At 36.9% G+C, this 15,594-nt stretch overlaps 1 protein-coding gene across 3 annotated transcripts in view; it reads left to right on the forward strand.

Annotated features, from left to right (window-relative positions):
• Nucleotides 1-15,487, forward strand: part of LOC134543343 (mitogen-activated protein kinase kinase kinase 7-like) — a 53,412-nt gene extending 37,925 nt beyond the window's left edge. The window contains exons 10-12 of one of the 3 annotated variants that reach the window (XM_063388311.1): nt 4,859-4,980; nt 7,900-8,061; nt 12,364-15,487. In XM_063388311.1, the coding sequence (XP_063244381.1) occupies nt 4,859-4,980; nt 7,900-8,061; nt 12,364-12,489 (410 nt within the window). In that variant the 3' untranslated portion in view covers nt 12,490-15,487. Of the gene's footprint in view, nt 1-4,858; nt 5,024-7,899; nt 8,062-12,363 lie in introns of those variants that run through there. The other 2 variants (XM_063388312.1, XM_063388313.1) reach the window with 2 other exon arrangements.
• Nucleotides 15,488-15,594: the final 107 nt, after the last annotated feature.

A 15,594-nucleotide genomic window follows, 5' to 3' on the forward strand; every position in this document is an offset into this window, starting at 1 on the left:
ACAGCTATTGTATGTCATTTCTCTATGTCCACCACGCTATCCTTTTTGCTTTAATATACTGCAGCTAGTCATATCTAAATTTAAAAAAAAAAATTTTTTTATAGAAGTTATTTGACTACTGCTTTTCAATCCTGTGGTAACATTTCTCAAATGGCAAGACAAGTAAAATTTTAGCAAGGAAATTTTTGCAAATTATAATTTCAAGACCACTGTTTTATTGAGAGAGAAAAAAATTGTTTTGATCATAGTTGTTTTATTGTAAATATCAGGGGACTGACACTACATAGGGGTTATGAAGCTCTTATCTGATGTTAGCCCTATTCCGTTACCAACCTCAAAATAATGTACCAACTAGTATGACTTAAAATGCTTTGTTTTGTTTTTGAACACTAATTGTTATTCGATAACCTAAATACTAGTATTGCACTTTAACACCCTTAAATATTTAATGGTTATAAAGCTTCCAAATTTTAGTGTATAGAAATTATCACATTTATTCTGGACACAAATAAAACGATTCAAAAGGGTGGTCACAATGTTAAACTTGGATTTTCTTTTTGTGTCAGATGTTAATAGTTTATAGTGTATACCTTCGTGGTTTTCTTTCGCTAGTTAACTTTTAAATTTTAATTGAATTAATTTCAAAAATCGAAAATGTGACAGTAAATATGATACGTGCAAGTTATAAACAAAAAATCTCCAAAGTAAAAGACTAATAATAAAAAACTAGCAGCTGTAAGAAAATATAGATGAAAATGCCGCTCTGCATGGCCTTAACAATTTTTTTTGGTGTGTGTAGATATAAAATGTATTTTGACAACAGAAATACACCAGACATTTCATACGAATAGATTAATTATTGGCATTATTATGCAGGATATAGTCACTGCTACATACTAAAAATTTTTCTTTCCTTTCATATTTTTTACAGTTAGCTTCCAGTCTTTATTGACTGAGGTTGGTACGTATATTAAGACCCACCACCCCCAAAAGAGTCTATCCAATAAGGAACTTTCACCAACATGGGAGTGACGTCTCTGTGTGTCTTTACTTACTCTGTGGTAAAGATTGTTTAACTAGGTTAACTGTATGGTGTGTATGGGATAGCAAAAATATTAAACTTGGACTCTTCCATGATCTTGACATGTATTTTTGCAATAAGTTGACCCGAGACAAACATCTGCCGTTTCTCATATGCATCCATCAAAAACAATTTATTTCATAAGCCTCTTTTAAATTCATTGTAGTAAAGATAGCATTTTTATTTTATATCACATTAAAGTTTCAATATTTTATATCTTCATTTCAGTAACACATTTCAATTACATGAACAAATTTAAGTGGCATAAATAAATAAAAAATACATTCTTGACTTTTGGGATGTTCCGTGACTTGATCTACATCCTGTGCAATGTATGCTTATCACTAGGCATTCTTGTAGTGCAATAATACTAAAGATGGCTGTAGGATTTTTTATTCTTGCGTACCTTATAATTCAGACTGAGTTTGCTCCCTCCTTTTTACCTTTTTTTTACTGATACTTTTCAGATGTAGAATGACAGGTGAATAAATATTGCATTTAGAGGGAGCTGACACTCTTGTTTACTTAATAGTACTACAGTGCTTGATGTGGGTGCCTGAATTGTGGGGTATTACTTGCCGTTGGACAGAGCTTCAGTAGCTCGGTGCAAGTGGGGACTACGGCTAGGTTCTTCTCTGTAACGAGAGTGGGCAGTCTGCCAGCGAGAGCTCGGTGGTGTTAGCAGCCGCGGTGCAGGGTGACTGAAGGTTTTCATCCTAATGCGCGGGTAATACAAGGGGTGACGGGGGTATATTTGGCTTCTTTGGGAGCGCCAGATGCCGGCCGGCCCTGCGTGAGTCACTGCAGCAGGAAGGCAAAGCCAGTGGAAATAACCACAGCTGAGTTGTGAAAAAAAGGAGGTTGAGGAGAAGCAATAAAACTCGGAGGAAGAAAAAAAAAACGTTTGGGGGAGCGGGCGGGGAATGGTGAGGGGGGGAGTGAAGGCTCGCAGAGGAGGCAGGGTGGAGGGGGAAAGGAGGACATGGCACACAAACAGATGTGTCATCTGGAGGGAGCTGCTGCAGGCTGGGGGCCTAAAACGCTCTCCTCTCGGCTGTATAGTCGCCAACATCCGGGTTTATCAGAACTGGAGGTCCCGGGATCTCTCCGCTGGCTTTGCTTAAACTTTTTTTTTACACTCTTCCCCCCCTCCCCTCTGTTGTAAATATAAAATAATGGGGAATCAATTTTTTAGCCTGGTACTAGATCTTAGCCTATTCTGTGATCTGAATTTGAATAGGTTAAACACCAAAACTAAATATTTTATTGATTAAGAATTGGTTGATTGAATATCACTAAGAAAAATATAAGAAGCTAGATTTTATTTAGACACTCCAAACCAACCAAAGACTGAATTATTTGAATACACAAAATAATTAATAATTTAATGATTCAGAAACTGAATTATAATAAAAAAACCTATGTGCGTGGAAGATTTTGTATTTATTCTACTTAATATTACTCAAATGCTAAATAAAAATTGTATTATAGTTATATGAAATATGATTTGGGACTAATTCAAAAATGGTTAATTTTTATGTAATCAGCTTGTTTATTCATAAGTACATAGGCACAGTTTCCTGTTTTTTAATCTTTGTTTCTCCTACTAGATTCCAGTGATAGTAAATATTTTGTTCACCTTTATTGTGCCATTTATTTAGATGAGGACAAAATTAAATTGTAATGAGCAACAATTGAATTTAATGAAAAAAATATTTTAAATTTTTTTATGTCTTATTAATTTTAAACGTGTTTGAAGGCAGACCCCACTGATATTATGGTTTTAGTATTTAATAAAAAAATTTCCCTAGTGTTTTGAATTTTTTTTTGCTTTACCCAAGTAAACAGGGCTGAAAGAATTTGTATTTAGTTAATTAAAATTATATAGCCACTTATTTAGAAAAGGTAAATAATTTTTACATCCTGCAAGAAAGGATCAAAATAAAATAAATAATAAAATATTTAAAAATAATAAAAAACAACAGTGCAGATATATGAATAAGGGAAGCAAATTGTGTCTAAATAATTAAATTAAATGAAAAAAGATTAAAATAATAACCTGTTGCGTTAGACAATTACTATAAAATTTAACTATACAATAAGTTACAATATTTTTCTGTGAACCTTTTTCAAAATACATTAACCGTCAAAATGTAAAAATAATTTCAACACTTGTTTAAAAGGTCCGAAACCTATTGCTAAACAAAACAAAAAAATATATATTTTTTAAAGTGCCCGCCTCTTAGAAAGGCTTTTGACTGTTGGCAGGCACTGAAATTGTAAATATATATATATATATATATATATATATGAATAGATATTAGTACATTTTTTTTTCTGAAGTAATCCTGTAAATAAACACTATAGCAGGTTTCCATTCCATGAACTTTGGTTTGGTGTCCTGCAGAATTGTGACTATTTTCGGAGCACTTCAAGGACAACTTGCTCGCCGTTGCCGCTGGAGGGAGGGGGAGGGGGGAGGGGGTGAAGCAGGCAGCTCATGATCTGCGGCGGGAGCAGTTAGAGGCCGGCAGTGTGTCGCCGCACAGTTCAGCGAATCGTAGGGCGTCTCCGTTGCTCCCGTGCGTTGCCGGTGGCGTGTGTTTGGTCTGCGAGCCCAGCCCGCTGTCTGCCGCCGCCGTCGCCGCCCGAGGTTGTTGTGTGGGTCCATTTTTAGCCAGGCTGTTGTGCTGACTCACACCTCCCGATATAGCAGTCGGGGGGGTTCCGAGTCCCTCTCGCCGACACGCGGTGGGCCCCCCCGTCGCAGCAGTTCAGTTAACTCCGGCGGGACATGTGCGATTGTACGTTCACCACTTGGCATCGCAGATGGCTCTCCATCAGTAAGTGCAAAGTACTGGCCGGCTCGTTCAAGTCTGTCCCTCCTGTGGCTCTTGCCTGCTGCCGAAGAAAACCTTTATTTCAATATTTTTAGCATAATTATAAAGTTTTTTTTTTTTTTTAAGAAATAAAAAAAATCTAATTATTTTTTACTACAAAATATGTTACATATTAAATATTCTACATTTCTTCATTAAGCATACTAAGTCGCGTACTTCCCACGTAAATTTCTGCACTTTCAAGAAATACTACAAACTGCTTATAGCTCTGATGTATGTGCTCTTATGTCTCCCCTTGAAAGAGTCTTTATTAAAGTATCAATTTTCTAAATGCTATGAAAATTTATTTCTGATGAAATTGGGTCTGCGGATTCACTACGCCTGCTCTAAGTGGCACATTCTTATCAACACGGAAGTATTCATAATCGGTCGAGTATAAATAGACAGCGTTATTTGTGGACAACTGTTTTTAGTGAGTTTTACTGTGTGTCCAGATTGTTCAGGATGGCCAGAAACAGGGAAAATACAGGGAATTTTTTTAATAGTGAGGTTACTGAAAATTTAAAGTTACAGCAGAGACTTATTTTGATTTTAACCAGTTCGACGAACTCATCCTTTCTTCCCCCTTTCCAAACTGTACCTAAGTGTTACAAAAAGTTTTCCTCCCATTCCGTTTTGCTTGTAAGTTTATGAGCATTTTGATATTTGCCTGTTGCAATAGTGAAGTATGGTATGCCTAAGAGTTGCAATTTTGAATGTGAGTATTTGATAGTTATTGGCAAAAAAAAACTTTTAGTGGTCAGGGAAAAATTTTTTTATTACATGTTTGCTAGCCACCTTGTTATTCTAATTATTGATACTGTGTACCTGTAACAAGTGTGCAGCAAGAAAGCTCGGGTTACTAGTTGTAAAGTGATGTTGTGTTGTGTCGCACCAGGCAGCACTTGCCACAAAGAGCTGGACGATGTCTATCTGGACATGCTGGACCCTCAGTTCCACCCCATTGCTCCGGACAGGAACTGCCAGCAGTCCGTGCAGATCTTTGAGCAGCACAAGCAGGTGTGCCAACCTACACTGCTTCCTTCACATGCTTGCCGGCATGGTTGGTGTTCTTGTAACTTCCGAGTATCAACTCTTTTGAGACTAACAATCCGTGCTATGTTAAGTGTGCCCAGATAACATGTCACTTTTTAATTTTTTTAGCAAGTGTATTTTTATTTGTGCGTGTATGTATGCTACACAATTAGAATGCTTGAATTTTGTTTGTTTGTCATATGATTACAAAATACCTTTCAGAATAGTCTGCAATCATATACAGTCTTTAAGGTAAAGGAAAGTTTCTGTTCGTATAACGTTCTATTGCCAACGTGCAGATTAATACACTGCACACACACAATGTACGAGAATCGTCCTGAAAGTATTAACAGTGTTGCGATAGTCGCATGGAGCATGTACACTCTGAACTACATTTTGATTTTGATATACTTATCTTTTTTTATTTGTACATTTATAGTATATTTTGTGATGAATATTTGATTGTGTAAAAAATTGGAAGTATTATTTATTGGAATAAAAATTGCACGCTGACAGCTTCTATTAAATGCACTGGAAGCTTAACACTGTAAAAGCAACAGTCAATATAGCATGTACTATCTTTTTTCTTTTTTGTTTCAACCACTGCATGCATGGTGGACCATAGAAAGTAACATAACTTGGGGTGTGCAAAGTTAGTGTTTATTTAGTCATGGACTGTAGTGTTAAAACCACAGAATAAAAGGAACTTATTTGGTATCCTTTTACTGTTTGTTCAACATTACATTAAATGATGTATGGCCAGTTGAACCTTTCTGCTCTCTTCGATCTGCAATCCAATGATCTTAGCCCAAGAATGATCTTTCGATCATTCTCTCAATTGTTGTGCCGACACATACTTGGACTACGTGATCTTTGCTTGCGTGAACCAAAGATCGTACACTTTCAATCTGTGGCAACAAATAGCAACAGGTTAAAATGTTAGGTGTGTTTATATTGGTGAACTGGAACGATATGAAGTCGCTACGGTTGATTGTGTCACAGTGAGAAAATAGTCAATGCAGTTGCCACAAGATAGTAGCTCATCTAACCACTGCCTCATCTGTTGATTTTAAATGACTAAACTGAAGCAATGAATAATAAATTTATCATTTCAATTTACTTACCAGCTGATGTGTTTAGAACAAATAACAGGGCATTCTTGTAACATTATAGCTTAAGAATGGAGCAAAACAATGTGGGCACTAGGCTACTTGCTTAGCAGTGTCTAAAAGTAGCTTCTATTTTATGATTGTGTCCTTAACTAATTAAAATGTCGCTGGTGACTAAAGTTCTCTTATCTATAGTCGTGAACCTACGTTCATACTTAGTTGCACGTATGAATTTGAAGCCGGAGAGGGTCAGTGGTGTATTCAGGACTTATTTAAGGGAGGAGCCACAAAATAATTGTGATTGAAGCTTTTTCCTTCTGGACATTTTATTGACCCAGTAAAAGTTCTATTTATTGAATTGCCTACCCATTTAAACTGCATTATCATTTTTTATGTTTTGCGTTAAACTTGAAACATTCTGTTTGTTGCATGTTTTTCTATTGTGTAATATAAAATTTTAAACCTCGTAGTAGTTATAATTTTCACACTTGAGTTTTGTTGGTATCTGTTTTATTTGGAATGTGAAAGGTCTGTAATCCGACTTTCTGTGGTTCAGCACATTTCATAATTTGGCACCAATAGAGCAGCTCACGTTCTGATTTTTTCGGGTGGATTTTGGCTGTTTGATTTTGGTCACCAAGCTGCATTACTGCGCTGCTGGCTTTATTAGTTCACTCAGTGTTTATTCTTACTGTCTGTTTTCATTTCGGGTTCTTTTCCAAATTTACTATTCCTGTTAACTTCATTGAGGTTTGTGTGTTGGCCATTGGCGGATGTGCCTACCTGTTAAGTAATCCCCTCGGGTAGTGCTTGCCTGCTTTTGGTAATGACGGAGGATTAATGATATTGAGAATAATTAGCTAGGTACTCAGCTAAATTTTTTTTTTGTTTAACTAAAGCATATATTTTTTAACGTGTGTAAAGTACGTTAAAATACCCTTTTGAAATCTTGTTTTGCATGGCTGGTTTTATGTACTTAACGATAGCAGCAATATTCACTTTTAAATTCAGGCAAACCTTTAAATATGTGTTATTGCATTGAATATAGATACTATAGAAGGCACCAAGTCATAAGAATTTTCTATTTACCGTGAGACAAGCTGGTGGCGCAATTGTACGGTGACCAGTGAAATCATCTCACTATGTTGCTCTCTTTTTCTGTCTAAACTGTGTGCTGTCTAAACAGCACACAGTGACAGATGCATTTATGTGCATCTGTGTGTTCATATTTGCAGTAGCCATTTTTTTTTTAATTTTTTAAAGTTATACTTTTAATGCGACTTCCAACAAGGTTGCATTAAACGTTTAACGCCACCATGGAGAATAACGCTACCATGGAGAATTATTTGCATGCAATTAAAAACTATTTTTTAATGATGCCAAAGAAGTATAACTTATCATGCGCGTAACTAAGTACACGCACCCATTTTGTCAACGTCCGTTTGCTTTTCCCACAGCACGAATGAGATTATTTGAAAACTAAACAGTGGGCTTTAATTATTTTTATAAGAGTGCATGGATTAGGTGAAGTCCGACAAGAAAGGGTTTCAAATAAAAATAATTTCTAGAATGCAGAATCCAAACAAATTTTTTTTGTTATGCTCGTCCTTGTCTGTGTATGTCAGTAATTATAGGTCAGATCACTCATCCGGCTTGGCTGTGGTCCCAAACGTGCCAGATTTAAGACCTTTCACTGATGTGAGATTCCAATTTTTTATTTGCGGAGGAAGAGGCATATCCCTTAAGGGATGCCCTTGGCGAGGGGCAGTAGCCAGTGACGCGTGGTGTTCGGCAGCTCGCGCAGGAGTACCTGAAGGTGCAGACGGAGATCGCCCTGCTGTCCCGGGAGATGTCCGAGCTGTCGGAGAGGTTGAGCGAGGCGGAAGGGCTGAGCCAGCTCGACCAGCAGGACTCCGAGATGCTCCTGGAGGAACTCCGTAAGCTCCAGAACGAGAAGGTAAACGTAACGTCTGTATTAAACGCTTCTCTTGTCATCCTCTGTATTGTTGCTGCTGCACTTTCACAATAAAGTTAAAAAAAGAAAAAACCCTCATAAGAGCAAGCTTTAAGGTCATGGTTGTGAATCATGGTCGCCAGGTAGTGCATTCGTGGACAGAGATACAGCAGAGACAGGATGGGTCGATGGTATTGTTCATGGGGAAGGGGGGTTGCTGGCATGACCGCGTGGTATCCATTTTTGCCAGCTCTGTTCCGCTGAGAAGTGCAGGCGTGTGCTTAGCTAGGGGTTTGAACTGTCAACAGAGCCATCAGGCTCACAGTCACTCTGAAGAGTGTCAGCACTGGATTTATTTTATTTGTTATATTATTGTTTTCTTTGAGCCATTTGAGCCTTTGCTCAAAAAGGCCATTTGTACAAAGAACTGGTTGGTGCAATATTATTTGTTTCACTTCTACTGCAAAAGTGTTCTCAGCATTTGGAATGCTCACCAAAAACATGAAAGGTTCCTACTGCACAAGTCCTTCATGAGTTCATTAATGCCTTCCTTTTTTTCCCCCACAGTGTCGAATTGCACATCTTGCTGCGGCTGTAAGGCAAGGAGTTTTGGGTTCCAGCAGCTTTCTTGCTTCCCCCCACGAAAATCTTGTCTGCTGCGATGGTGTGCAAAAGACTAGTGTGATTTCTGACACAGTGGTTCATTCAACAATATCATCTTGTCCCATAGATGTGGATGGTATTGTTTTAACCTTATTTTTGTAACATATGTTGTTTTGCTTCGTTCTGTTCTGTAATGGCTCACAAATACAACAGTATTTATTCCTTATGCCCATAAAGAGAATTATTCCTGTATGTTGGCCTGTTATAACTGCCTGGAAAAATTTTTTTTTACATATCTATTAACATTAATTAATTTTTGAAACTGAACATGATTTATTATGCCTCTAGTAAAGTAGATAGGCATAAACTGTTTTAAAGGCAAATCACACATCCTGAACACCCTGCAAAACATGTTTAAAATATTTTTGATTAATTTCAAAATTAATTCCAAACTGTTACTTAGCAAAAAAAAAACCTCCGCCAGGGGTTGGCTCAAAAATCAGAGCAACAAAGATTAACCAAAAGCTATGCTGTGGAATTGAGCCAACTGTAGAATTCAAAACATCGCAAAATGATTTACAATGACAATTCATTTTGCTACCATAAACGTACAGCTGTTCGTACTCAAGGCTTATCAACTGTGTTATGAGTTTTTTCACTCACAATTTTACCATTACCACTGGGTTTTACCAATACTATTATTAAAATATGAAATATCAAAAAAATACAATTTTTAGAATTGATAATGAACTTTAGAACTACGCAATTTTCCTGGTGCCAGAATGTTAAAATAATTTTGCATAAATAAATTCAGATACACCAATAACATTCCTAAATAAAACTAAATAACAATTTGTAAACAACTGAGAGAGAATTTTACTATTAAAACATTCTTAAACAACTTTCATAAATAGTTTATAAAAAAAATCTAAAATGTCACAATTTTATTTGGGGCCCCTCAAAAGGTATTCTCTGGGAAAGCAAGTTTAGCCACGCACTTTATAAACAGCACATTCCTAAGAACAACTACAGTTTCCTTCTGTAACGAGTATAATCATGATCGTTGGAAAAAATGCCCAAAACCAGGAGCTTGCTAAGATATTGTAGTTTCTCTTCAATGATCAAAAAAAAGTAATCCAAATAATGCTAATAATTTCGGCCGACCAACACAATAAAAAAATTGGAGCAGACAGTACTTGCAGTTTGTTGCGTCGTATTTGCGGAATCAAAATTCGCAAACTTGAACTTCGTCATCACCAATAACGAACTATTTAAAATGAAAGCCTTCTATTTCACTTCCCACAAGGCTGAGCATTCATGCTCCCAAGCCTTCGCCTGCCCCAACACAGCTAATTTTTGGTTGTTCGAAAAATGTACCAACTTCATTAATTAAAAATGTGTTACTAATGAGATTCAAGATCAAACAACATTATATCAATTTTTTTTCTTATACATTTAGTTCATACATTTTGGTATAAAATTCATTCTAAAAAAAACCTCATTTAAAAAAAAAAAATTGGTTTATTTTTGTGAAAAATAAGCATCAAGAAATATTTAAGTTTCATATTTGTTGAATTATAGACTAATTTTAGTAATAAAAGTGTAGAATGAAAATGAAACCAAGTACAGTAAACTCCCGGTATATCGCGCCCCGATTGATCGCGGAATCGGGTATATCGCGGGTCAAACCATGTCCCCCAGTCAGAAATGAATAATAATGGAATAAATGGTTGATAGCCGATTAGGATAATTTTGCATTGTAACTAACAAACTAAGCATCGGGCAGAAAAAAGCCTAGGCGTAGAAAATGTCCGCAGTGAAACTCTAAACAAGATATCTCCGTACATTATTCCTCTATCTTGTAGTGTTTTCAAATTATGGTCCAATCCAGCCCAGTGATATTTTCTGAAAGACTAGTTCTTAACGTCGCTTTATCTCACAAATGAAGCAGGGGATCTGATAAAGCCCACCGTCCAGCAACATTATCCAGCGTGACTAGGCTGGGGATTGATGTTGGATAGGCTTGGTTGTCGGCAAGCGCTGGGTAGGGAGAGGCGAGCCGAGAATATGGAGAGAGGTAGAGATTAGAGCGGGCAGAAACAGGCCGAGGGGGAGTGGGGGAGGGAATGTGTTCACGCAGCACACAGGCAGAGCATGAGTCACTTGACTGAGCAGCGTCCCTGCGTACAAGGCAAAATCAGGTAGTCCGGTGTTTAAAATTCCACTCCAGAATCATAATTGGTACATCTGTATATAAATGTTTTGTTACAACTTAAACCTACAGACGTTATATTATTGGGTAATTCATTGTATTATACACGTTCATCTTTTTACTTTGGTATAATGTTTTAACATTAAATGGCAAAGTAAATCAGCTAGCGTATTTTTAATCTTTGCCCAGGAATTCCCAGTGGTCCAATACTTACGTGAACCATACTGTACCACTTTTGCCGTGAGGTAGTAAACAATTCCCGGAAATGTTTATGTGTAGCGGTCTCCCGACCTTTAACCAGAGGCTGGGGAATATAATACTTGCCGATCCGAGCAACACACACTCAGCAACTCGACACAGTGTTTGGTGAAATAAGTAAAGACATAGTTTAACACGGTTTTTAATACGGCGTCACTGATTGCGCTAAAATTAAATTGGCGCAATTTTTGTTTCCCACACGTGACCATTTATAATTTACTGTAAGCATGGATAGTAAAGTTTAACCACTTGACACGATAGACGATTCTTTATTTTTTATTGTATGAATGCTAGAATAGTTTTTTCCTGTATCTGCGGCCTACTTCTGCAAAAGACAAGCTATCTGTAAGTAAATATAGAATTTTTATTTTGTCAATCAAACTCTGTACTTTGCGATTCATATTCGGTTTGAAGTATCACTACGGCCTTTCTTTTTAGAAGACTTCGACCACAGAATCGTGTGTAACCGCACACACTGCACTTACTTTGTTACGGACACTGACGAAGCAGATACTGTGGCTGACACCACGAGACTGGCAGCAGCTTGTGTGCCGCACGTGTGTATGGCAACGTGTGGCGCGCTCGTAGGCCGTGCGACAAACTGTGCGCGGCACGCGGAAAAATAAAAACAATTCAACATTTAATATTTATCTTTAAAATTTATTATTTTTATTTTTTCACCCGCGTTTAGTGAAAACTGCGGATGCAAAGTCCGCACAACGGCGGGCCGTCTATACTGTGCGTGCTTGCCGACCTATTAGAACACAGGCGGTGTTTTATGCCTTTTGACCTTGGTCACATCGAAACATCGCGGTTATGCAACAACGCGGGTAAAAGTTATGTCCCCCGACAACCGCGTTAAATAGGGAGTGTACTGTATGTACAAAGAAATCTCCTGTTTCAAAAACAAAATTGATTTAAAGATAAAATCACAAAACCCTCATCACCTCTCATTGTTCCAAATAACCTAGATGTACAGTAAAAAACCCTATTAAGAAAATCCCACTTACAAAAAATTCCCGTAAAAAAAATAAAAAAATTGCATTTGCAGAAATGCATAAAATTATATACCCTTTTAATAAAATTTTCCTGTAATATAAGTCTGAATTTGTAAGTACCTTGAGAATGTTCTTAACAGGGTTCACACATTCATTAATTTATTAATTATTTTGATTTTTTTTTGCTTGTGAGTTGCAATGTTATCCCTTGAAGACAAGTATGCGTTGTCGCAGGAGAACCTGCTGGCGTTGCACCGGAACCTGAAGCGCCAGCTGGAGATGATCAGAGGGCAGCGCGACCGAGAGAGCGACGAAGGCTGGGTGGTCGTGTCGCGGCAAGGCCACTCGCCCCTCACCTAAGGCAGACACGGCTGTCGCCTCCCCCGTGACATTTCCGCCCACCCTCTGCGTGGGGGAACGAGTGCTTGCCCGGTGTATCTTCCGTGTGTGCCTGGGGTGTGCACAGGCGAGTGTGGGCACTTCCCTCTGTGTTGTTTCAAGGGAGTTAGTTGCGTGTGGTCGCACGTTCAGACGTGACACGCGAGATGTAACAGCATGCCTTCCCGGCATCCAATACGGTGAATGAAAAATTCCATTCGAAGATGAGTTCATGTCAATTTTTTGTTTTGCTATCCGGGAATCTACAGATTCTGTTCATAACACTGCAAAATTCACATTTTCTGGTGATGGGCTAGACTCGTACACACGTGCATATGGTTGGGTCATATTTAACTTGGCTCCTAATTAGTTTCTTGTCCTTCAGGGCATGTCTAATTACCCATGGTCTAGTGATATCAAAGATAACCCAACGATCAAATGTTTGTTACGTGAAGTCTAACTTGTCTCTAAGTAATATGAATATTGCAGGTTCTTACCTATAAGTATTAACTGCCCAAACTTTTTTTTTCAATGTTTTAATTGAAAGTTAAAGTCTTGAATAGTCTAACAAGTAGACTCCCTGTCTCGAATAGCTATTGGTTGGTATCTACCAGAGTTGTATCTTAAGAGCAAGCAGGTCATGTGAGCAGTCAACAAGTGCCAAAACAAACACAGGTTTCCTACAGTTTGCATAATCTTGCTCGATTCTTATGTACTTGCCTTTAGCGTAATGCTCATAGCAATAGAATATTTGTACCTAGTACAATATTGTGTAAGAAACAAATATTGTCAAATCAAAGAATTTATGTCATCTTTACAGTCTTTTTCTGCTATCGCTGCTACAGTATTTGAATTTCCTGCCGCCGTTTCTTTTAATGTTTAATATATCTTATATTCTGCTATCCAATTCAAGTTTTGTAATTTTTTCCGTATCCAAAGAATGTAACCTCTCAGCTGTCATAACCAACATTGTTTACCTGTTCGTAATTAGCATTTGTTAAGAGACAACAATGTGTGGCAAGATGTGTATCTTTGATCAGTTGGCTTTTTTTATGACTGTTTAATAATTCACTTAGGCACATGGACCTTACTTTCAGTGATTAATGTCTTAGAATTCAGTACATTGGCATATAACTACGTCAGTTTAAAAACAAAAGTATATATTAATACATGATTTATTATGTCACTCAGTTTCCAAAAAAAAAAAATTTCAGAAGCAAATGCCAGAATAAGAGTTCTAACAGTGGAAACTCATTTCATTACCTAGTACCTCATTTTGAAGCCACTGCAAGAAATTTTATATTTAACAAAAGCTAAGTAGTATAAATTACTTTCACTATGAAAAACCACAATTGAGATTTTTTTTTTTTTCTCTCAGACACCTTGTAATGAGATTTCACTATTTTTACCTCTGAATATTCTCAAAAACTTCCCTTTTCAAGCTGTACTAGCAATCTTGAGCTGTTTTTTTTAGATTGCCGGTGTTCAAATAGGGGCGATTATTCCATGCTACCAAAGAAACTGTCAGTTCCTCTCTACTTCCAGGAGGGATAAAATGCTTTTTATTTAGATTCAGATACATTATGTCAGTAGAATTATTAGTTTTCGAACACTCAATAATTGAGACAACGGATGTGATCCATTGTCTTTTGTCCGTTTCTTACATTGAAACTCAGCGCTCGGCTATCATCGCGTATTCCAGTTGTACCTGAAGCCAAGCGGCCAGACTGAGAAACTAGACCAGCGCTCCGCTTCCCTTGCGCCAACAACGAACATGGTTGTATTAAGAATTAATTTGCAGTTAAAAGAATGGCGTGTTGTAAAAACACCGACTCCATAACAACTCATTACAGCAAACATTTAAAAACCCTCAACACGTGGAATGGATTGTTGAAAAAGTAGAAAAAATTTAACTCGCATCTTGGCAGGTGTAGGCCACCATGCTGGTTAGACAGGGAACAAAGTGCTTGCTTCGCCTCCTCCAGTCAACGAAGGGCTCAGTGTGTGTGGGCAGTAAGGAGACGGACATCTGCCGGTGCGGCTGTGACTTGTGTGTTTGAAAACGTTGCTGTCGTGAGACATTTTACGATAAAAATTCTGTTAATTTTAAGTTTAAGACCAGCTCCTAACATGACTAATATTTTTAGCATTGCTAAATCGAAAATCGTAGATTTAAAAATACATTTTAAAACATAATTTTACAGCTGTAATGAAAACAAGTTGAGTACAAAAATTTATTTTATTTTTTGAGCCTTGTATAATGTGCACTAATGAGAATATTTCTTATTTTGTAATTGTTAAATGCTGACATATTATGTTGGTGTATATAATTTTATACATTAAATATTGCAAAATATCACATTTTTGTACATTCATATTAATGGAATATTGAATTATAATAAAAAAAAAAGTTCAGAAAACAAAATTATTATGTATCTTAAAAATCAAATAAATAAGTATATAAAAATTTTCAGGAAGTCTTATCATGGTAACTTCTACAACAGGTTTTCTTTATTAAAAATCTACCTTAAATGCTGACTGAAAAATAACAGTCTCTCTTCAAATTACTATGTGGGGATTTTCCAGGATTCCAAGTAAATTCTCTGATTGATTTCCAATTGTCCTGCCTTTTCCCTGCTTTTGTAGAAGTAAATACACGAAGTCTAGCCTAGTACTTACCAGAAAATAATGTGAATTTGGATGTGTCTGGTAATGGGGTCAAAATGTGTAATACCAATACCTATGGCTACTAATGACTGCACTTGTACAAATATTTAATGTAATTCCATATCCAATGTGTCAAACCACTTAAGCCTGTGTCAACTTTTTTGCAGTGTCGTAACATGTACAATATTACGTAATTGGTCAATAGTGTGTAATTGCTTGAGTGATAATTTTTGTATATAAATTATGTTATGACTTTGTGAGCACATTTTTATTGCAGACATAGAATGTTAAGATTAAATTTTTTATAAGATCACAATATTTGTTATTCCTCTGCTTCAAGTGGGTCATCCAAAGTCTGTATGTTGGTTTTAATGTTTACTAATAATTTGCGCTGGGAGTGAGAATGTAGCTGCAAGACCA

Source organism: Bacillus rossius (assembly GCF_032445375.1).
Source record: "Bacillus rossius redtenbacheri isolate Brsri chromosome 9 unlocalized genomic scaffold, Brsri_v3 Brsri_v3_scf9_2, whole genome shotgun sequence".
In the NCBI taxonomy this organism is placed as follows: domain Eukaryota; kingdom Metazoa; phylum Arthropoda; class Insecta; order Phasmatodea; family Bacillidae; genus Bacillus; species Bacillus rossius.